This window comes from Phyllostomus hastatus, unplaced genomic scaffold (assembly GCF_019186645.2).
Source record: "Phyllostomus hastatus isolate PE091 unplaced genomic scaffold, TTU_PhHast_1.1 phas_contig_210, whole genome shotgun sequence".
In the NCBI taxonomy this organism is placed as follows: Eukaryota; Metazoa; Chordata; class Mammalia; order Chiroptera; family Phyllostomidae; genus Phyllostomus; species Phyllostomus hastatus.
The window spans coordinates 33,330,427-33,352,842 of record NW_025333737.1 but is presented as its reverse complement, the minus strand read 5'-3'; the positions used below and the strand labels follow the sequence as shown (position 1 = coordinate 33,352,842).

The 22,416-nt window shown below is 47.1% G+C and overlaps 1 protein-coding gene across 4 annotated transcripts in view; it reads left to right on the top strand.

Moving 5' to 3' along the window:
* Positions 1–22,416, top strand: part of AP2B1 (adaptor related protein complex 2 subunit beta 1) — a 99,359-nt gene that overhangs the window by 41,566 nt on the left and 35,377 nt on the right. For all 4 annotated transcript variants that reach the window (XM_045836336.1, XM_045836333.1, XM_045836335.1 and 1 more), the window contains exons 11-14: positions 2,036–2,201; positions 4,441–4,539; positions 8,520–8,779; positions 14,669–14,861. In XM_045836336.1, coding sequence (XP_045692292.1) covers positions 2,036–2,201; positions 4,441–4,539; positions 8,520–8,779; positions 14,669–14,861 — 718 coding nt within the window. The remainder of the gene's footprint in view (positions 1–2,035; positions 2,202–4,440; positions 4,540–8,519; positions 8,780–14,668; positions 14,862–22,416) is intronic.

Here is a 22,416-nt window from a genome sequence, read left to right as displayed (position 1 = left end):
TTTGTACTGAAACTTCTGGTTGGTTATTAATGACAGTGTTAAATGAAGTGACTTGCAGTAGGTTAGCTTTAGTGGTGGATTCAAAATTAGAAGAAGTATTTTAGCAAAGAAGTGGTTTATTAAGCATTATACACAAACACACTTCAAATTTTAGAAACAGTATTTTAGAAAAAGAACAATATGTTGTATTTTGCTATGTATAATATGCACATTTTTGCCAATTATTTGAGGGGAAAAATAAGGATGCACATTATACATGGGTAGCACTAATTCTGTATCTATATAAACTTTTTTTTTTAAGGTTTTATTTATTTACTTTTAGAGAGGGAAGGGAGGGAGAAAGAGAGGGAGAGAAACATCAATGTGCTGTTGCTGGGGGCCGTGGCCTGCAACCCAGGCATATGCCCTGACTGGGAATCAAACCTGTGACACTTTGGTTTGCAGCCCGCACTCAATCCACTGAGCTACGTCAGCCAGGATTATATAAACTTTTTTTTAAAGATTGTATTTACTTACTTTTGGAGAGGGGGGAGGGAGAAAGAGAGGTTAGAAACCTCAGTGCATGAGAGCTATAGTCATCAGTTGTCTGTCACATGTCCCAACCTGGCCTGCAACCCAGGCACGCGCCCTGACTGGGAATCAAACTGGCGACCTTTTGGTTCACAGGCCAGCGCTCAATTCACTGAGTCACACCAGTCAGGGCATATATAAATTTTTTAATTCTTTTATTTATGCTTAGGCATTAAAAGTTTAACTGTAGAAAGCAATAGTGGTGTCCATATGCAAAACAATACCCTGGAATATGATCATCAGTTTTGTTTCTAAATAGAAATAAATAAATAAAGACATAAGCTAAAAAATTAAAACAAAAGATTTTTTTCCCCTGAAAGTTTGGGCCAAAAACATGGGTGCGCCTCATACAGGGGAGTGCCGTATACACAGCAAAATACAGTGCTACCCGCCCCCACCCCCCGCCCAGAAGAGAGGAGCACTGGGTTTCTAAATGTCTCAGGTAAGGGTGGAGGTGTGTGTCACCATGTGATTGGGTGAGAATGTGTCCATTTCTGGTTCTTGTAAGGGGTTCTCAAAGCTTAATTTTAAGAAAGAACTATCAAAAGCCCAGTTTAATCTGTGGAAATAGGGCAAACAGTTAAGCGTATTATTTATTTGTCTGCCTCTAATCTATAATGTTATTTTGATGTTTGTAACTGCATTCCCCAAGGAGATGGGTTCAGCAGGGTGAAGTGAGAAAGCTACAGACCTGTCAAATTAAAAATGAGTATTTGAATTTCTTGTTTCCTTGGAGAAACAAATCTTTAGTATGGGCAGTGCCTTGGGAGGCAAAAACATAAAGATCTCTATAAAAAGCAGCCCCGGCTGGTGTGGCTTGGTGGATTGATTGCGGTCTTATGAACCAGCGGGTCACTGGACCGGCTCCCAGTCAGGGCGCATGCCTGGGTTGCAGGCCAGGTCCCCGGTGGGGGCGGGTGTGCGAGAGGGAACTGCACGTTGATGTTTCTCTCCTTCTCTTTCTCCCTCTCTTCCCCTCTCTCTAAAATAAATTTGAACAACAAGATCCCTATGAAAAGCAGAGATGTGGGTTAAGGGACAGAATTACCGTTTCTAGTCTGGGTGCCGCTGTTGTGTAACTCCGTTTTCCTAAAAGGGAAGTGGGATCTGTTCTCCGCCTTGAAGGCCGAGTCGGATCGGAGACGGGCGTGCTCTGACCGTGCGCCAGAGAGACGTCGCAATATCAGGTGGTGACGTCTCACACCACGGGCTAGCTTTTCCTTGTGAGAAGAATGCTCAGCGAGCTTGTGTAAGTGTTTAAGTTCTAGTTGGTAAACACAATTGAAGGGAAATTTAAGACACTGCAGTCTTCTGGCTTAAAGCCTTTACATTCCCTGGACTGAAAAGCCTCTGTATTGTGGTGGTCAGGTTGAGGGTCCCTTGTCTCTGATTTTATTTGACTTCTGTGATCAAGTACAGTTCTCAGAGTGGCCCCCACTAACTCTGGTCCGTTTTGTTCCACCAGGTACGAGAGTATCATTGCTACTCTGTGTGAGAACTTGGACTCGCTGGATGAGCCGGATGCGCGAGCAGCTATGATTTGGATTGTGGGGGAATACGCCGAACGGATCGACAATGCGGATGAGCTACTGGAGAGCTTCCTGGAGGGTTTTCACGATGAGAGCACCCAGGTGCGTTTTCATCTGTATCCTGTGTCAGAGCTTTTGGGGAAGATTTTAGGGAAAGTCAGGATTCAGCCATTTTCATGCAACTGACATAGACAAGGTCTGTCCAGAAAGTATCCAGCCATGTGCTAGGAAAAAGAGGGGCTTTTATTGAAGAAGATACAAGAAACACTACGCACAGGACAATGATGCCCCAGTCCCCTTCAAAGTAGGCACCTTGGGACCTCACACAGTTCTCCCAATGGCCATCAGCTGCCCTGTCATATTTTTTGAATTTCATCAATGTTCTGAAATCTCTTCCTTTTCCAAGGTGATTTTAGTTTTGGGAAAAGCCAGAAGTTGCAGGGCGCCAAGTCAGGGCTGTGGGGGGCTGAGTCACTTGGGTGATTTGATGTTTCACCAAAGAACTCTGTAGAAGATGTGATGCATGAGGCATGTTATGATGAAGCTGCCAGTTGCCCGTTGCCCACGGCTGCGGCCTTCTGACTCATCCAGATAGTTTCCGTGGAGGAATGTTCAAGCTTCACGCAAAATTGGATGCAGTTTCATTGCTCTGCTCGCTCAGTCATTTAGAATGCGATAGCCACACAGTGCATGTGCTCACTCAACAGTGTCTCCGCCCCCACTGACTAGTTCAGGGAAGTTGTAATTATTCACGCATGTGCACTCCGGTCCGCTCTCCTTGGCTGCCAGGTTACATGGATGTTGTGCAAACCGTTCTTGTTACATAAACAATGGCTGGAATTTTTTTTGGACAGGCCTCATGTTTCATTTTTCTCCCAAAAGGGACAAGCTTTTTCAGTTGCGCAGATTTCTGGTGGAGTGAACCTTCCAGTGGTTCTCAACTTCAGTGAGCGTCAGAAACACTTGGAGAGCTCGTTACAGTACAGACTGCTGCCCCCCCCCCCTCGGCTTCTGACTCCGTGGCTCTGAGGGGGGCCGAGCATTTTGATTCCTTATGAGGTTCAGGGTGGTGCTGCTGCTGCTGCTGCTCCTCCAGGACCACACCCTGACAGCTCCCGGCTTAGAGCCGTGGTTCCCACCTTCTCATTTTGTTATCCCAGCTTGGTTACCCATGCCTGGTAGTAATGGTTAGTGGCTTACTGTGAGAGGTGGTTTCCCCTGGGACTGGGGTGAGGGCCGACATGTTCAGTTTGGAAAGATTCTCTGGAGGGTAGACTCCTTCTTGTCTTCATCTCTCCGCCACCAAACTTGAGGGGGCCTGACCTTAGGGCCATAAGCCCAGAGGAGCAGGTAAATGATTAAGCCCTTTCTCTACCACTTGTACTCACTGCAAACTGAAGTTCATGTATGTAGTCCGCCCTAGTATGTTTATAGGCTTTTACAAGGGACACGCATGAGCCAGCAGCTTTGTGTTTGTCACCCCACTCCGAGGTGGCTGTGACGTGGCATGAGTCCTCTGTCTCGCTTCTGCCCCAGTGTGAGTGCTGACCCACCCGTCCCCCTGAAGCTGCCGTTGGGGTGGAAGTAAGTGTCGTGGGCCGGGTCAGGAGCCAGCGTCGTGGTCATCACGTTGCTAGCATGTACTTGAAGAGCTACAAGTTACAGGTGATGATCTAGCCAGAAACAGAGGAGCAATTTTTGATGCCAAAAATGCAGTTTGGGAATCAGTGGCTAGTGAGTTTTCATTTCAGTGGATGGGTCCCTTTGACCGCTGCTGTTGGTATTGGCTCGGTTCTCATCTTGGTCTCGTCACCACAATCAGAAAGGACCCACAGTGGTTCTTAGGTGGGGCAATGCTGTTTCGGAAATGATGGTATGAATAATGAAATGTCTTTCACTGTATTTTCTTTTAATTTAATTTTATTTTTTTTTAAGATTTTATTTCTTTATTTCTAGAGAGGGAAGGGAAAGAGAAAGAGAGAGAGAAACATCAATGTGTGGTTGCTGGGGGCCATGGCCTGCAACCCAGGCATGTACCCTGACTGGGAATCGAACCTGCGACACTTTGGTTCGCGGCCCACGCTCAATCCACTGAGCTACGCCAGCCAGGGCAAATTTTATTTATTTTTAGAGAGGTGAAGGGAGGGAGAAAGAGACAAAGAGAAACATCAATGTGTGGTTGCCTCTCGAGCACCCCACACTGGGGACCTGGCCCACAACCCAGACATGTGCCCTGACTGGGTATCGAACCAGCTACCCTTTGGCTCACAGTCCGGAGCTCAATCCACCAAACCACACCAGCCAGGGCTGCCTTTCACTTTATTAAATCGTGTCTGCTTAGGTGCAGCTTACTCTGCTTACTGCCATAGTGAAGCTTTTCCTGAAGAAGCCATCAGAAACACAGGAGCTGGTGCAGCAGGTCTTGAGTTTGGCAACACAGGTAAGAAACCTGCATGGGGTTGATTTTAAATTGTAGCAAGTTATGGGACTCCCAAGAAGATTCATTTGGGGAGGTTTCACCTGGAAGGGTTCACCAGTCTTTAGATCCTGTTAAAATATTAAAACAGTCCTTCTTATATATATTCCACTAAATTAGCTTGTTGTATGGCTTTTAAATGAATTGACTGATTCCAGTTGTTATAATCCATGAAAATTGAACTTAGGCTCTTAAGTGTTAGTAAAGGACATACTACAGAGGTGGGCAAAAGTAGGTTTGTAAGTACTACACATAAATGATACAATAATTAATAAGTGATACAAAAGTAAACTCTGATTTGCATACTCACAACTGGGAACTGTGAGTTATTTGCTGTGTGTTGGGCATTCTAGGTAACACTTGACCTAGATGCTAACCTGATGTTCACTCAATCTCAGTATTGCCGCTGTTCTATTTTATACAATAAATGAGGAAACGGAGACAGGCCCAGTAGAAGGGGGCGGAGCTGGGACTCAGGTCCAGACAGTCTGGTTCCAGAGTCTCTGCCCCAACCCGCTGGGCTGGGCTGCGTCTCTCATCCGCAAGGTAAGGGTGGGAATGCCCAGGCCAGGCCCGCCTGCCCAGCCTGGAGTTCCGTTGTGTGTCAGTCAGTGTGTGTGAGTGAACGTAACAGATCTGAGATCATTGTGGATGATTATTTCACATTTGGCTATAAATAATTATTAAGCAGTTTCTCCGAGCTTGCCTTTTCTGTCCAATCGATGGGATCTGAGTAGTTAGCATAAAAGAAGCACATTTATGTGAGTCTTTTCCATTGGAAGTTGGAATTCTTTTTTCAAGTTTGTGAAATAAGATCCTAATATTTCTGACTGGAAAGTACCAGTTTAAATTGAGGGCGGTGTGAGCTGCTGGATGGTATTAATTTTAATTGGGTGGTGGCTTCTCTTTCTGCCACGTCCGCTGGTTCAGGGCACAGCCTGGCAAATTTCTTTTTCATGCAGCTGTTCCCCCGTCTTTGCAGTAGGGTTACTACTGCTGTTCTTTACCTGTGCCGGGAATCCAGTGGAGTCTGTGTGAAATCCTCGCGCTTCTAATTTTAAATGGTGGTATAGTTAGAAATATTATTAAGTTAGGAGAAAAGAAGACCAACCCTCAGATTGTGACTTCATTTCAAAGATTTGTCTTTTTTGCTTTGATAGCTATGGAGGAATTAGCAAAAACATACACAGAAATATCCAGCCTTGAGTACTACCTTTTGTGTAGCGCACGGAAGAGAAGTCTTTACCTTAGTTTCTTCTGTCTGCACTGGAGACTGCCACCATCAAAAGTCACCGTCGTTGGTCATTACAAATACGGATTCCTGGGCCCCACCTCTGACATAATGAATCAGAGTCTCTGTGATTTGGCGCTCAAATCCACGTTTTCAGTGGCTTTTCTGGTGTGTTAAAGTGCTGATGCACATCATGAATTAAGAATTACTTATTTAGAGCTTGCCTGGTAAGAAGTAGTTTTGGAACCTCTCAGATTTTTAGAAACACAGTTTCTTGAGATCCCAAGGCGGGCCTGTGGGTCTGGCAGCGCAGCAGATGCAAAAACCAGGTTTTCTGAGTTGCCAGATGTACAGTGGTGGGATAGGAAAATCCTTCAAAGGCTCTGTTTTCTCGTGACAAGTCTTGACCGGGCCTCCTCCATGTGACAGGCAGGCACTGGAGGCCCCGTACAGGAGGCCTGCCGAGTCAGCCCCCGGGGTGGCTGGGGTGGGACAGCGGAGGGCTTTGCCTGGCCTTGACTGTCGGTCTTGGAAATCTACACTTGTGTTTCACAGAACTGTACTTTTGTAAAGTTGGTGTCTGCTAAGATCTGCACTGAGCATTCCCTTTGATTCAGTGGTGCTGTCTCCAGCGGTTGGCCCAATTGCAGTGTTTTGAATTGGTGGGGGACTCAGTTTTTTCATAGATATGTGTGATTCTGTATTGTGTGTAATCCCCACCAAGTTTTCTGGACATTTGGTTAAATAGGTGCATGATATATAAGAAAATTTGAAGTAAAAAGAATTTTATTTTGATCAGTGTATGGTTAAACCATAATATAAAGGTTATACTAATACCTTTAACACTATTGCTAATCTATAAAGACACCAGATTTTCCCCGGTGAGTGGCGCGCAGGGCTCACTTGAATTATGTCATAGAGAGCAGAGCTAGTCTGCAGGTTTTAAAAGACTGGCTTTGGGGACTGACACATATGGGTTAAAATTAAACTTCTAACTTACGCGTCAACAAAAACTGGAGTGGGCCTTGATTTCCTGACCTGGTATTTTGAGAAAATTATATTCTGCTCTTTTCAAAATACAAACTTGTTTATGTTTTATAATGTTCAAACTTTGTTTCCAAATGAAAATCTAAGTGAGGAGGTTTCAGCCTGCCATTTAGAAAGAAACACTACCTCGGGGTCAGTTTACCCCCCCCCCCCAAAAAAAAACCAACAGAACCGTCTAAGTTGGGTGTTGTCACTGTTTTCCTTTTTTTAACCCTGGCTTTTTAAGTGCTGTGAACATTTCTGTATGATAAATAATGCATGCGTACACACACACACATTTCTGTTAGAGTAACGCGAGCTGTGTGTTTATACTTGATTGACTTGCTGTATCTCAACACACTGTTTGTGTTTGTTTGAACTAGAAACGCATTCATGAGTGCAAATTAAACAATAATATGACTCAGAAAAACCACTCAGTCAGAACCACCCAGGTCATTGCTGGCGCTGAGCTGAGTGGTGTGTGTCTTCAGTGGCCGAACCAGGAGGCAGTTCATCTCTTTACACACAAACTTGCATGGAAGCCTGGTTTAAGGAAGATAGTTTCATGTGTGTGTTGTAGTACAGAAACTGAAACGGGGACTCACTGTAGCTTTCAGTCACACGACACCACTGGAATAGCATGGGCGTGAATAGAGGCCACCATGTGGACGCGCTCCGAGAGGTAGATGCCAGGGTAATGACTGACACTTTGCGCTGATCACACACGCAGACAGACGGACAGAGGCAACAATCTGAATGTCCCTCAGTCGGGCACCAGTAAACGATGATGCTCCACAGGCTGTGAAGACTGCGGCTGTGTGTGCCAGTGTGGGAAGTGACTTGCAGGGCGGTATTCATAATATGAAGCTGATTTTGCATAAATTAAGGTGTATGTGCGGGAGCGTCTGGAAAGGTGAAGAACACACAGTTTGCTCGGCCATTTGAGGGGTGGGGAGTTACAATGGGGAAGGGCTGGGTGGTTGGGGGAGACGCCCTATATATTTCTAAATTGTGATGCAGCATTGATACATCATTTTTAACAATGAGCATGTGAAAGTTATTTTAAAACTACCACAGGAAAATAAGACGACTAAGTTCAAGTGTGGCCCCTTTTGAAAGGACTTAGTTATGTACTCTCTGGAACCATTTTTGTGTTATTTGGATACTAGTGATCTTGCACACTATATCGTGACCGTTAACCCCTGTGAGCTCGTTAAAGCCAGGTGATGTTGGTGTTGCTCATTTCCAGGGCCTAGCCCGTGTTCCCTAGGGGATGCTTAATAAATATTTGAATGAAAGAAGGCATGGGTGAAATACATATATAAGATATATTTCATGAATAATCCTGCTAATATTTTATAGGAGTTAAAAAAAATTTTTATGTCCCAAAGCAATCTCAACAATTTTTACTAGATTAAGCTTTATTTTCCTTTTCTCAACTTCCCTCTGAATTTGACTTTAAGGTTATATATAACCCAGCATGATTTATGTTTGAGTTCTTCGGTGCATGGAGATTGTAGAGTTACGACTGTGTTAAAACTATACTGAGTCTTAGGTTGAGTCTTGACAGCCAGCTGTGCCTGAATCGCTACACCATTGCCTTGATAATAAACCCAGCAGTTCGGGTTTCAGTATTGAGAAAAGTTTCCTTTTTATTTAAATCTTCTTGCTTTTGTCTTTTCATCAGGATTCTGATAATCCCGACCTTCGAGATAGGGGCTATATTTATTGGCGGCTTCTCTCCACGGACCCTGTCACAGCCAAAGAAGTGGTCCTGTCTGAGAAGCCGCTGATCTCGGAGGAGACGGACCTCATTGAGCCCACGCTGCTGGACGAGCTCATCTGCCACATCGGCTCCTTGGCCTCCGTGTACCACAAGCCTCCCAACGCCTTCGTGGAAGGGAGTCACGGGATCCACCGCAAACACCTGCCGATACACCACGGGAGGTGAGCCGCTGGCCTAGGTTTGGGTGAGAAGTGATCCTTTGCTTAGACGGAGCTGGCCCTCCTCAGGCTTCTATTCCTAGCCGGTTTGCCGAGGGGGCGGCAAACCTGCCACCCTGCTCAGGGGGCTCCGTCCCCGCACCAGCAGCCACACCAGGCCGCAGGGAGTGAATGGCCCTCTGTTCTCATCTGGGAGTTGATAATATTATGGTTTAGAAAATGGGGTGAGGATCTGCTAAACCGAAGAAGTTTGAAAGGTGCTTAAGTCTCCACTAAGGTGAGGCTAGAAGTCTTCCCAGAGTAGGAAACTGGGAAAAAAACCTATGTGTACATTTATCTGTCTTTACCCTTCACTCTGACTTTCGTTAAGCTTATCAATGGTGGTGGCAGATACAGCTGCTTTTATGCAGTACAGCTGTTACTAAAACAGTATTTGCAGGGTGGTTTCATAAAAGCAGCCTAGATTCTATGCAGACACAGTTTTTCAGTTACCCGGGCTTTTTAAATACATGATTGCACTAAATTGTCTCAGTAAGAAATAGTGTCATGAATGTGCTCTCAGATGATATGGAACGCTTGCTTTTTAGCTATGTTACAGTTTTAATTTGGGAGTGACGGTACTCTAATAAGCTCTTATAATGGGTACCTTATAATCATTTCAGAGTTTCCTCTCTTCATTAATCATAAAAAACCTGAAATCTAAGTGCAGTTTGGTCCCAGAGTGTTTAGAGCAGTTGCACTGCCGTTAGTGAGGGCCTCATGCCTTCGTCTGATACACGAGGTCTGTCCACAAGGTATCCAGCCGCATAATATGAAAAATAGAGGCTTTTATTGATAAAAATACAAGAAACATTGTACCTAGGACAAGGATGTGTTAGTCCCCTTCAGAGTAGGAACCTTGGGACCTCACACAGTTCTCCTAATCGCCATCAGCTAACTATCGTGTTGAATTTTTCTGAATATCACCAATGGTCTGAAATCTCCCTTTCGAAGGTGATTTTAGTTTCAGGAAAAGCCAGAAGTCTCAGGGCGCCAAGTCTGGTGACTTGATGTTTCACAAAAAAGTCTCTGCACAAGACATGATGCATGAGCAGCACATTGTCATGATGAAGCTGCCAGTCACCAGTGGCCCACAGCTGCAGCCTTCTGGATCATCCAGATCGTTTCTGTGGGGGAGTGTTCAAGCTTAGTGCAGAATATGATGCCGATTCTTTGCTCTGCTCACTCGTTTAGAATGCGACGGCCACACAGTACACATGCCCACTCAACGGCGTCTGCCGCCCCACTGACATTGTCGTTGCTCACACATGCGCATTCCAGTCCTCTCTCCTTGGGACCAGTTCACATCGATGTCCTACAAACTGTTCTCTTACATTAACGATGCCGGACTTTCTCTGGACAGACCTCGTCGTACATTATTGTTTAAGTGGTCCGCGATGGGCCAGAAGGTGCTGCTAACTGCTATACGAGTCAGTGTACTCAGCATTCTGGGTTCCATTTAAACAGACCGTGGGTACAGGTAAACAAGGAAAGGGCAATGCCCAGGAAAATGATCGTGAATCTTTCATTAGCCTTCAGTTGAGTCGACTTTTTGGCTTTAGGGCAGGCGCTATGATTTTCCCTGGCGGAGCATGGCGTCGTAAGGACTGGGCCGCGTAGTGTTTTACACTCGCTGGGTGTGACCGTTGACCCCTAAGTGCACCTTGCAGTCTGTGCTTCGAGAGTCGAGAGTGGAGTAGACACGGGTTTCTGCTGTGATTCACCTCCGCAACAGTGTTTACGCACCGTTCAGATGAGCCGTCCTGATACCTTGAGACTCTCAGATGGAAGGGGGAGAGCGAAACAAACCAGGAAACGCAAACGGCCCTTTCTAGAACACGAGGGGAGAACCTTCGCCGTTTCTTAGTCCTTTTTTGGGTAACCACCTTCTGTCCATTCGTTCTTGTTTTGTGTTTTTAAGGGAAACACAAATGTACAAACGAATGAATTCTGTCTCAGTAGGGAGGAGACACTGCTGCAGGCTGCGAGTCTGCAGCCGTGCTGACGCCACCTCACGCTCCCCCGCAGCGTGAGGGTGACACGTGAGATGCTGCAGGCGCGCAGGCACCCGGCAGCCCCGTTCCCCTCCTCCAGAGGCTCCACGGGGCTTGCTCCACTGGGCCCCTTCACATCTCCTGGGGGTGCGGGGGGGCGGGGATTGTCAGGTGGGTATTGATTTCTGACCTCTCTCTGCTCTGGGGGCGGGGGGGTGAGATGGTAAGTACTTGTCTAACTTGGAAAAGTCTCACCTTTGGAAAATACTGCTTTGATGACAGTTATGCAGTTCACAGTGGGAAACGTTTTCATGTTAATTTTCTTGTACTTTCCACTTAGAAAGCGCGCAGACTAATGATTTACCGTGTGCTTAACTTCTAGACTCTTTAGAACCTTGCGCCTCTTCTCACCCAACTCTGGCGTCTCACGGCCCGCTCCGCTCTCTGCTCCGGCGGAGGGACACGGGGGCGGTGGTGTCCCCTGCCCTCCCTTCGGAGGTGCTGGCAGGTGTGCTCCGTCACCGCTCCCAGGTGGCTCCGTGCTCAGACGACGGAGCTTCGCATGCCGAGAAACACCGTTCCTGGCGATTGCGTGTATTTCTTGCTGGGACTGTGTGGAATTGCTTCCCTTTTGACTTTCTCATTCATCTCCGGCTGTATCTGCCCCTCCACCACCACCGCACCCTATTTAGATACCTTCCCCTCGTGGCTTTTTTGACACTTTTCCTCTTAAGTTATCTTTCTGAGGTTGCTTTTCTCCCTTTAATGTTTGCAGTTCTCTGTTCCTTCTCTTCTCTGACCATTCATCTGGGTTTGGTCACAAGGCTCATGCCGAACCTTCTCTTCTGTGCTTCTCCGAGCGTGCCCCTAGGGAACTCACCTCCTCAGCACAGCGACGCTGGCCTGTTACAAGGCTTCACGGTTTACTCCATGTTTTTTATTTGATCCTCCCCAAAATAGAACCCTTTGTTTTGGTGACGTTGCCGTTTGCCTGTGATCATGCCACTAGTGATGAGTGAAGCCAGCACTCACTCTGCGTCCTTATTCTAGACCCCTGCTCTGAGCCCCACACGCACCCTGTATTGTTCCTCCGCTGGTCCCACCTGAGCGTGCGTGTGAGCTTCTTCCCAGGCTGGCGGTTCCGGTTCCGCCTGCCAGTCCCTGGTCTTCAGCTGTCTGTTGGACTTCTGTCTATCTGTTTTGTTTTGGGGTTTTTTTACTTAAGAAATTGAAAACATTATTTTTCTCATCATCCCTTCAGATCCTCTATGATTATAAGGAGTATCCCTAGTCTTTTACTTCTCAGCTTTTGTTTATTTTCTGAGTTCGATTCTTCATCTTTCTTAGTCCTCTATTGTCAGGTATTGTCAGAACCTACCTAGGTTTTCTTAAGAAAACATTTGTTTACTAGTGGAATTTTTATAGTGCTTTTTCCTCTTTTTTTTCTATTTTAATTACATAAACTTTAGGAAAAAATGCCGGATAGATTGGTGTGACAAACTCCCTCAACTTCAGGAGTTATCACTATTTTGTCAATTATATTCATTTATCATCCCCACCCAATTAGGGGGGAGAAGACGGAGTATTTTAAATCCCCGACCTCATGTCATTTCACCCAGAAATACTTTTTTTTAAATCCTCACCTGAGGACTTTTTTCATTTCTTTCAGAGAGAAAGAAACATCTATGTGAGAAACATTGGTTGCTTCATATTCAGTAAGCTGTCTGAACTACTTTCAGATTTTCTCAATTGCTATTTGCTATTGCTGTTCTTCTTTAAATTTATCTAAGATCAGTTTTAGGGTTTTTTTTCCTTAACTCTTTGGAAGAATTCATAGTCAAACTATCTGACCCTGAAATCTTCTTCATGGGGTGTTTTCCCCCACTTTTTACATTATATTTATAATAATGTTAGTATTAATAGTGCACAAATCTTGAGTGTATAGCTCAGTACATTTTCATGTTTGTATGCACTTACACACCCACGACCCTGAGCAGACGAAGGCTCCTTCCAGCACCCAGCAGACTCCTCACACCCCTTTGCCGTGAACGCCCACCCTCCAGAGATAAGCAGTGCTTTGGTTCTGTCATCATAGGGGAGTTTTGCCTATCCTTGAAAATCATAGAAGTAGAGTCCACACTGGCTTTATTTTTCTGTGTCTGGCTTCTTTCATACATCATCATTTATGCGAGGCTGGTCCGTGGTGTGTTGTCAGTTATGTGTTGCTGTGTTCCTACTGACTGATACATAGTGTCCCCTTGCCCGGATGTGCTACACTTTGTTTGTGTCTGTTGTTTATGTGCTTCTGGGTTCTTTCCGGTTTGGGGCTCCTATGGATAAAGCTGCTGTAAATAATCTTGTATGTCTCCTGGTGAATTTATATACTCACTTCTCCTGCGTGTGCACCAAGGAGTGGAGTTGCTAGGTCACAGAACAGGTGTATGTTTAGCTCAGGAGGCACTGCCGGTGTCCTCAAGTGATTGCACCGAAGTGCACTCCTTCCGGCGTGTGCACACGGCGTGAGTTCTGGGTGAGCCAGGCTCATCCACCGCTGGTGCATCCTCTTCTCTGACGTGCCCGATGTTCTCCGTATTTTTTAAATGAATTGTCTTTTGCTTTGTGGGAATTCTTTGTGTAATGAGTAAATGATTCATAGAATTTCACTGTATAATTCGGATGTAAGTCATTTGTCAGATGAGTGTGTTAACAAACATTTTCCCCCAATCTGTGGAGAATACCTTCTCTACTTTCTTTCTCTTAGCGGTGTCATTTGAAGAAGAAACATTTGTAATTTTAACAAGTCCAGTCCATCGATTTTTTTCTTTAATGGTTAGTGCTTTTTATAGAGACTCATCTAGTCCAGAGTCATCAAGATACTCTCCTACATGTTCCGTTCACATTCGTCTGATTATCTTCAGTTTCTGTGCATGTTCTGAGGTGTCAGAGTCCAGCCTTGTTTTTCCCACACAGCTGTCCAGCCGACTCAGCTCTGCTTACTGAAAAGATCGTTTTCCTCTGTCTGGTTGGTTGAATATCTCTTGGGACGCACCACTTCCCTTTTGTTTTCACAGTGTAGTGACAGTAACAGTTCAGAGACCCTTAGCTGGTCTGCTTGTCCATTCTCACAGCTTCAGTCCACTGTGCACACAGCTGCTAGAGTAGCGTTCCTCCCGTGTTATGTTTAGTTCTCTGTTCAACCAAAGCAAAGTGATTCCGCATCATCTGCTGCAGAAACTAACCCTCCAGACCCGTTTCAAAGTTACATCTTCCTCGTCTCCTCCCCCAGACGCTACCACCCCCAGGCTCTGCTGCTGCCGAGAGAGTTCTTCACCACCCAGCGTCGGGGTGCATTTCTGTGCCTGTGCACTCATCGTCCCCCCGTTTCGGAAGTCTTTCCCGGGCAGTCTCTCGCGCTGTGCTCTGCTTCAAAATCCGGTCGTTACACCGTCCGCAGGGCCCTCAGAGTCGGCCCCACCTGGCTCTGTTTGTGTGGCCTCCCCTCCGTCCTGTCGTGCGCAGACATGTGAGGTGCTTGTCACTGCTGTTCCTCGGGGAACATCCCTGTCAGGCATTTGTGATGCCCGAGTGCTGACGCTTTGTCGTCCGTGTCAGCTGCTTGAGAACAATTAAAATGGGCCGCCTAATGATGTTACATAGCATACGCTTATTTTCATTTCAGTGACTGTATTTTGATACAGACGAGACTAGCTAGTATCTCCTCATGTGCATGAGCAAATTATTATCAATTAAGAGGTTGTTTTTTTTCCTGTGTTTTACGTATCTGACATTCACGTGTTGCCCTGTTATTATGCCCCAGGTGAAACTGACCTTTTTGCCTTCTTTGTGTGTGTGACTGCAGCACTGATGCTGGTGACAGCCCTGTTGGCACCACCACTGCCACCAACCTGGAGCAGCCTCAGGTTATTCCCTCTCAAGGTGACCTTCTGGGAGACCTTTTAAACCTTGACCTCGGCCCCCCAGTCAATGTGCCACAGGTATCCTCCATGCAGGTGGGAGCAGTGGACCTCCTGGGAGGAGGACTAGATAGCCTGGTAAGCACCTTTCTTCTTTCTCCTGGTGGTTTTAATTCTCGATACGCTAAAGAACTTGAAACGACTCAGCTTTTTAGAACTAGGTCCTTCCTTGATGCGCATGGTCCTTTGATAAGGGACAGGACACCTTACCTGCAGAGAATTAAGGTCCTGCCCGGGCAGTGTGGGGTGTGTCTGCGAGTGTCAGGGTCATTCTGCCATCCTGCCCCTGAGCAGAAGATGGGAACTAGCCACTCAGCAGCCGTAATGTCGGTATCCTTTCCGGAGTGCGATGTTGCTCCCGCTCCGTGGCTCTGGGTAGCCTCTGTGGTTCCCCTTGTGACCTGCGTGGCACTTAAGTGACCTCACAGAGATCATCCTCTTTCGAGGCTTTCAGACCTTTGCCTTTTTAATATTTTATTGGCTTGTGGCCTAACTCTAAAAGAGGTTGAGTTGAGGCAGCTATTTGTGTTTAAAATGTACCTTTATTACCCTTACTGGGAAGCACTGCTGAACTGGTTCTTCACCCCCACTCCCCCGCCCCCACCACACTTCCAATTTCATTAGCTTCCAGGATTCTCATACTAAAAGGCTCCGCAGTCCAGAGTGTCTGCACGTGTGCCACCAGTGGGGACCAGTATTGGTTTTTGTTGCTGTGCAAGGTAAATGAGAACGGCTGCAGGTGACCTTCTGACTGGAGAGACGGCCAGAGAGATGACAGGTCTCGGCCCGCAGCTGCCTGTGGACTCCGTGCTCATCCAAGATGGGAGGGGAGGGGCTCTTTCAGCTGGGCACTTGCGAATAAGATGTTCGTCCCCCTGAAGACGAGAAAGATGCCCGACACGTGATTTGTTTCTTAACACCAGAAACCAGAAGGCAGATGCCATAGATACGAGAATGTGTGTTCTCTGGCCCGTGGACAGAGCAGCCTTATGTTCTCCCGCACACGCAGCCCTGCTCTCCGGCCTCGTGAGTGGCGTCTGTCTCGCAGCTGTGACGGCCCCTGCAGGCACGTCCGCTGGTGGGCAGCCGCTGCTTTCAGAGTCTGCGCTGACCAGGCTCCGGACGCCAGCTTACAGTGGCACGCACGCCTCTGGTGCTCCTCTGGTGTTTCTTGGGAATATAAGCATTTGCTCTTCCTATGCGTATCCTTGGTGCATGTAGTTTGCTGATTATATAAGAACAGCAGCTTCCTCATGTGATCCTTTTGCATTGCTATGCAGCCTCCTTAGAGACGCGGAAGACTGACAGACGGATGTTGAAATACTCATGGCGACTTCCAGAAATCCTTTCTAAACACTGAAGTAACTTTTCTCTTCTGTTGATGTATCAACCACAAGTTAAATGGTACATGCTTCTCAAGTCCGTGGTTTCCAGTCCTACTCACTAACTTCCCTGGTGGCTGCTTGTACCTCAGACTGACAGGTCCAGCTGGAAGGAGGGAGGGGGAGAGGCCCCGTGCTTCGGTGTTGCCTGGCCCAGGATGCTGTGCCCTTGTTTCTCTCTTGACTCACTTTAGCATGGAAGGAAAGAGGGGTGTTACTACTTTTTGGCTTTGTAGTAGCTCTTGCTGGCCCCTAAAACCAGTTAGTTTTCTTCTTCTACATAGCTGTTCAGTCACATGTCAGGATTCTCACAAGTACTGCGTTGCAGAGAAGGCTGCTGGAACTGCCTGAGACTGTAGTAGCCTGCGTCACACACGAGCCTTTTTTCTTCTTCTTTTCTGTAACGGATGTTCTTTTGGGGGTGCGGGGGGGGCTGGATGTCTAAATATACAGCCTTGACTATGTAGGCCCAGCAGTGTTCCTGTGTAACTCTAAATGTTTGCTTTTTCTGATTTTAAAATGGTACACTTGGTGTTACAGCACCAGAAAGTCTGTAACGCAGTTTTCTTTAACTTACTCTGCTGTATAAATATATCCCAGAAGTTAAGGTGAAAAGGAGTAAAAACCCTTTGAACCAGGTCCCTCTTAAGAGAGCACCACGAGGGAGGGGTGTCTCGGTCTGGCCGTGCGGAAGGCGCGTTTCTCAGGCGGTGGTGCACTGGGCCACTTTCAGAATGTTTCATTGTTCTTGTGGAATGACCCAGTGTAAAGAGGAAAGCAATCCTTGAGGTGTTCACTTGGTCTGCATAAGTGGTACCGTTTCTTGAGTGAACTCTTGCCTCAGATCAGCGCTTCTCAAACTGGAACGTGCAGAGAACCTCCTGGAGCCCCTGCACACGGCAGACCCCCGTCTCGTTGGTCTGGGGCCGGGCCTGCGAGTCTGCGTCTCTCACGGGCTCCCGGCCCCCGGGCTGCAGTGTGCATGGCGAGGTCAGAGTGCCTGTGGCTGCTGTGAGCCTCGTCGGTTTGGTCTTCGCACCGTTCCTGCTGGTTGACCCAGATGCCTTCCTGTCTCGCCTGCAGTGGTGAACACTCCTGGCCCCTGCAGGGCCTCAAATTAACTGAGGGAGGGCGAGAGACTCTTATTTTGTTAAAAATCTTTCTCTTATTCCCTAGGAAGAACAGTGTTGGTAGGAGTGGTAGAGTTTGACCCAGACCCCCATTTGAAATACGGCAGGAGGAGAGTTGTGGTCGCCCGGCCCCGGGTTGCAGCTCCGTGCTGCACGCAGAGGGGCCGTCAGCACGGCCTCCAGCCTGTGGCTGCGGCCTCGTCCCTGTTTCTAGCAGAGTCTCGCCCGGAGAGGAGGCCAGCGGCGCGCTGCTGATGAAGCGGGGCAGCCGCTGACCTTGCACCTCCAGCTTCGTGGTTCTCGACTCCAACCGCATAATTAGTGCCATGTTTTAAAAATACTGTCTAGTGTTTGGGCCCGATCCTGGGGCAATTGAACAGAAGTCCTGGGAGAGCCTGGTCATTGTCGTTTTTAAGAAGACACCCAAGTTATTTTAGTTTCGCAGCTTAGGTTGAGAACATTGAGCCATACGAAGTTTCCGATGGAGTTAGGTAAAGGTACTGAAAATTGATCTCCAAGCCAAGACAGTGATTCCCACAGGAGAACCGCATTCCGATCAGCCTCTTCGGCACCTCCCGCAGAAACAGGCCTCTCGGACCTCGCCTGTGCTCGGCCCCCGACATGCTTCCGTCCTGACCTGCTTTAGGTGAGACAGCAGGTGGTCGGACGTTGAATCTGACCAGGTCGGGGTCAGTCGCTCCACTTCAGGGTCCTTTTTAGCCCCTTCTCACTTTCCACAATTAGAAACTGTCTTTTTTATTGCCTGCCCGTTTTCTATTCCTCTGTCTTAAAGATGGTTTTACTGTTTCCCTGTCATACTTTTCATGTCCTGTCGGATCTCGTTTACCCTCTTCCATTACTGCACTTGGGAGGCGTTGAGGTTTTGTGAGCCGGGACCGCTGCTACATTCGTCATTCAGGAAATGCAGTGGGTCCCCCTCCCCTGTCCCTGGTGTTTTCATTTCCCGTGGTCAGCTGCAGTCCAGAAGTATTAACTGGAAAATTTCAGAAATAAACAATACATAAGCTTCACATCGTGCACCATATGCATGGGGGGGAGGGGTGACATCTCTTGCCCCCCCACCCAGATAAGACTTAAACTCCCTTGTCCTGTGTGTCCACCCTGACCTGTTAGTCACTCACTGAGTAGCCGTCTCAATTACCAAAGAGATGACGGTATATTCTTATCATTGTTCTGTTGTATTGTTGTTAATGTCTTACTGTGCCTAATTTATAAATTAAATTTCATCATAGGCTGTATGCATAGGAAAAAACGTAGTGTATCCTACACAGGGTTCAGGACTCTCTGTGGTTTCAGGCATCCCCTGGGGATCTTGGAACGCATCTCCTGCAGATGAGGGCGGACTGCAGTGTCCTCTTGCTTGAAGTCTATAGATAAATTTCCTCCTCCTTTTAGTATAAACTTAACTGTTGCCGTGATGTGGAATGAATTCAGGTGATGGAATTTATATCCATTCTGTATATAGAACATGATGGTGTACTATTCACATGTAGATTTGCAAAAGCATTACTTGGATTTTTTTTGTTCTTTGTGTTAAAGGCTGTGCATGTATCTTCTGATGCCTCTGATACTGAATCTAAGAAACTGCTCATTCTGGGTAGTGTGACCTTTTCCTGGTGCAAATCCTTCTGGTTCGTAGTGTGTGAGGTGACCCGATGATACCTGTGTACGTAACTTGCGCGTGCACGTTCTAAAGATAACCATGTGCTGATGACTCTGGCATCTGTGAGGATCACTGAAACAATCCTTGCATCCCGATTACGTGTTGTATCGGAAACGTAAAGGCAGCGTTACCCAGGGTGCCCTCCACGCTGACGAAGGGCAGGGCTGTGCTCTCGCCGTGCCTAGCTGCAGTGGAGTGCGGTGGGGGAGAAGCTGCCTTTTCCGGGCTCCGCTGCGTGCTTTTCAAAACCTCTGTTTCTTACAGGCTCTTACCTTTCAGACATTTTAAGTCATGCACTATTTTAGGAATAGTTTTTAGGTTTTTTTAGCCCATCCAAAAATCTATTGTATGTGCTAATTTTGCATTTTTATATTTCTCCTCTAGAACAGCCTTGCAGTGATTTCAGAGCTTAAGTGGTGGTGTTGTGGAACTACCTTTGTAAACTGGCCCACTTCTGCCTGGTAAATTCTTTAGGGTTTCTTCTCTAACCACTTTTTTTTTTTTTTTTTAATTCTCACCCAAGGGTGTGCTCATTGATTTTAGAGACAAAGGGAGAGGAGATACATTGATGTGAGAGAGAAACACTGAATCTGCAACCCAGTCACGTGCCCTGACTGGGAATCAAACCCATGACCCCATGGTTTATGGGCTGACGCTCCAACCAACTGATACACACTGGTCAGGGCAGAACTTTTATAATTTCTGATCCTCAGAATGACCCTGCAGAGTAATTGGTATTGGGCCTCATTTTACAGAGAACTCAAGACTGCGTAGCAAGTTAAGTCATGAGAGTTAGAATTTGAATTCAGGACTTTTTCAGAACTTCAGAGTCCATACGCCTTCCACTATGCTGTGATTCCTCCAGTTTATTTGTTACTGTCATCTCCTGAAATAGAGTCCAGTCTCCCTGGGCTACCCAGTCTCTGGGGCACACAGTGCGGGGCAGGGTGTGTTTGAAGCTGCAGAATAAGTTTGGCTCATTATCTCTCAGTGCCGTCTTACTTGATGGTGAGTAGTGTAAACAGACTAAACACTGATGTATTAAGGCTTAGAATATGAAATTGCCTGGGTGTTTAATACAAAACACAAGGTTGGTTTGCCCTAGACCACTGTGCCTTGCCTCCCAGGTGTCCTGGGTGTGAGCGTGACACCAGGAGGCACGTGGAAGCTGGAGGAGGACTGTGTAAGGGTGTTTATCCATAGAAAGAGGGACTAGGCAAGTTCATATTATCTGTCTTGCAGCATCTTAACCCTCTTTAGAGTAGAGCCACGAAATCACATCTTCCTACCTGTGTGGTGATGAGTTGTGATAGAAAGCACCAGTACTTTCAGGGCAAATAAATAATGTGCAGGGCATTCCTCTGCTGAAAACTGGCTGTTGAAACAACTCAGATGATACATTTCTTCCCCAGAAAGGGCTTTGACCTGGGAGGGGTGTCCTTTCCCCTGCGTTGGTTCTATTCATTGTGTCGGAAAGGTCGTTGCAGATATGACGCTCCACACCAGTTGATGGAACACTTTTGTCGGCCTTCTGTCTGTTTTCTCCGGTAGAATAATTCATTTCAAAGTTATCTACCTAAGAGTAGTGTTGCCAATAGACCTATTTATATGGATAGGAGATCAGTCATTTATTCAATAAATGTTCTGTGTCAGGCTCTATTCTGTGTCCTGGGAATATAGTTGTGATGAGTCCTCACAGCTTTTGCTCTAAGTGGGGGAGGCAGCTGACAAACGGTATACGGGGGGCGGCCAGCATACGTCGTTCATGTGGAAAATAGTGCAAGGACACCAAAGCGGTGTTGTTGCGAGGACACCTGCCGTGTAGCTCAGCGCGGGGCCCCGTTCAGCACTCGCTCGGACATGGTGAAGCAGCCAGATGTGAATGTTGATCTCAGCGCCACATAATGACCCCGGCTGCTGTGGTGTAGACTGGGAGCTGAAGTCTGCTCTCCTGGCAGAAACTTTGGGCTTGGTTATCAGCTGCAGATCTTCAGGGAAACTCGGTTGTCAGCACATGAAACATTCTTTTCCTGAAATTGGCACTTTGCCTTCCATCATCTTCTATCCCAGTTTAGTCGGCCCGGAGTTGATGTATTTCCTTCATAGAGAACGTGGGAGTCTGAGCAAGGCAGCGGGGGCCGTGGGAAGTGCACAGCCTTGAAAGACCCTTAAACACGGTATCCAGATGCTGAGGTTGGGCGTGAAGCCGTGCCCCGCCCACCCACCCCTGCACCCATCTCGCACCGGCTCGCTGGGTAGCAGCACTGCGTGCTCACAAACCCCAGAGGGACTGATGTCGTGCACTGCCTCACTGAGTGTCGCCAAATGGATTAGCCTCGTTGGACCCCAGGTGGTACCAGTGACCAACAGAAGTGGTTAATAATAGCTGGTTCAGGTCACATGAAATTTTCCTGGGTTTTGTTCAGCTTTCTAGTTTTTCTTTTCCTTTTTCCCCCTGATTAATATCTGCATCATTGTGCTTGTCACGGGAGATTAGGAGAAGCCACTCGCTGGGTAATTGGCTCTCAATCCTAGCTGACATCTCTCTGTCAGCCAGCCATGCCATCACCGTGAGTGATGCCGTCTCTGTCGTGTTTGCAGAGGGGAGGATAACGACCTTCCTCAGACTCTTTCTCGGTCAGGAGGAACAGTGCTGCAGAACCTTCAGTTCCGCTAGTTAGAAAACACTGAAGTGTTCCTGTCCCTTTGCTCTCTGGACACAGCGTGTCTTGCAAGGTCAGAGCTCCTGATTCTAGCGGAGTTGTAGCTGCTGTACAGAACATAATGAGTACCAGGATTTCTTTTTAGTTTCTCCCTCGGCTTTAAATTAAATGGACGAGCGGCATGTAGCGGGGGAGAGTGCATTCAGACCTTCCCCCGCCAGGAGAATGTTCACATAATTCTCACAGATAGTAAGAGTGATAACTGAGAAAATAAGGGCTATAATTGGGCTTCATTTCTTTTGGCCTCAACACCACCAGTGAGGGCCTTTTCTCAAGATCTTTTATTGAATTTAACATATTTGAGAGAAACTGCTCTTTCACTTCCAGCGTGATTTTCCTTTCTTGCCAGTGAGTGCCAGCCAGGCCCGTGATCACAGCTCTGCCCCTCTCCAGTCTGGGTGGGGGGCCCAGCCCCGCCAAAAAGGAGGGCCGTGCTCGTGGGCATGCGGAAGGAGTGAGCCCACCCTGAAGCCCTGAAGCCAGATCAGTGAGACATTCTGCATCCTCCTCTTCCTTAGAAAGGGTCTTTCTTCCTCCTCAAGTTCTAACTTCATTTTTTAAAAAAGGTTTTATTTCTTTATTTCTAGAGAGAAAGAAAGGAAGGGGAGAAAGAGAGGGAGAGAAACATTGATATGTGGGAGATGCATTGATCGGCTGCCTCGCACACACCCCAAATGGGTGACCTTTCAGTTCGCAGGCTGGCACTTCTTCCGC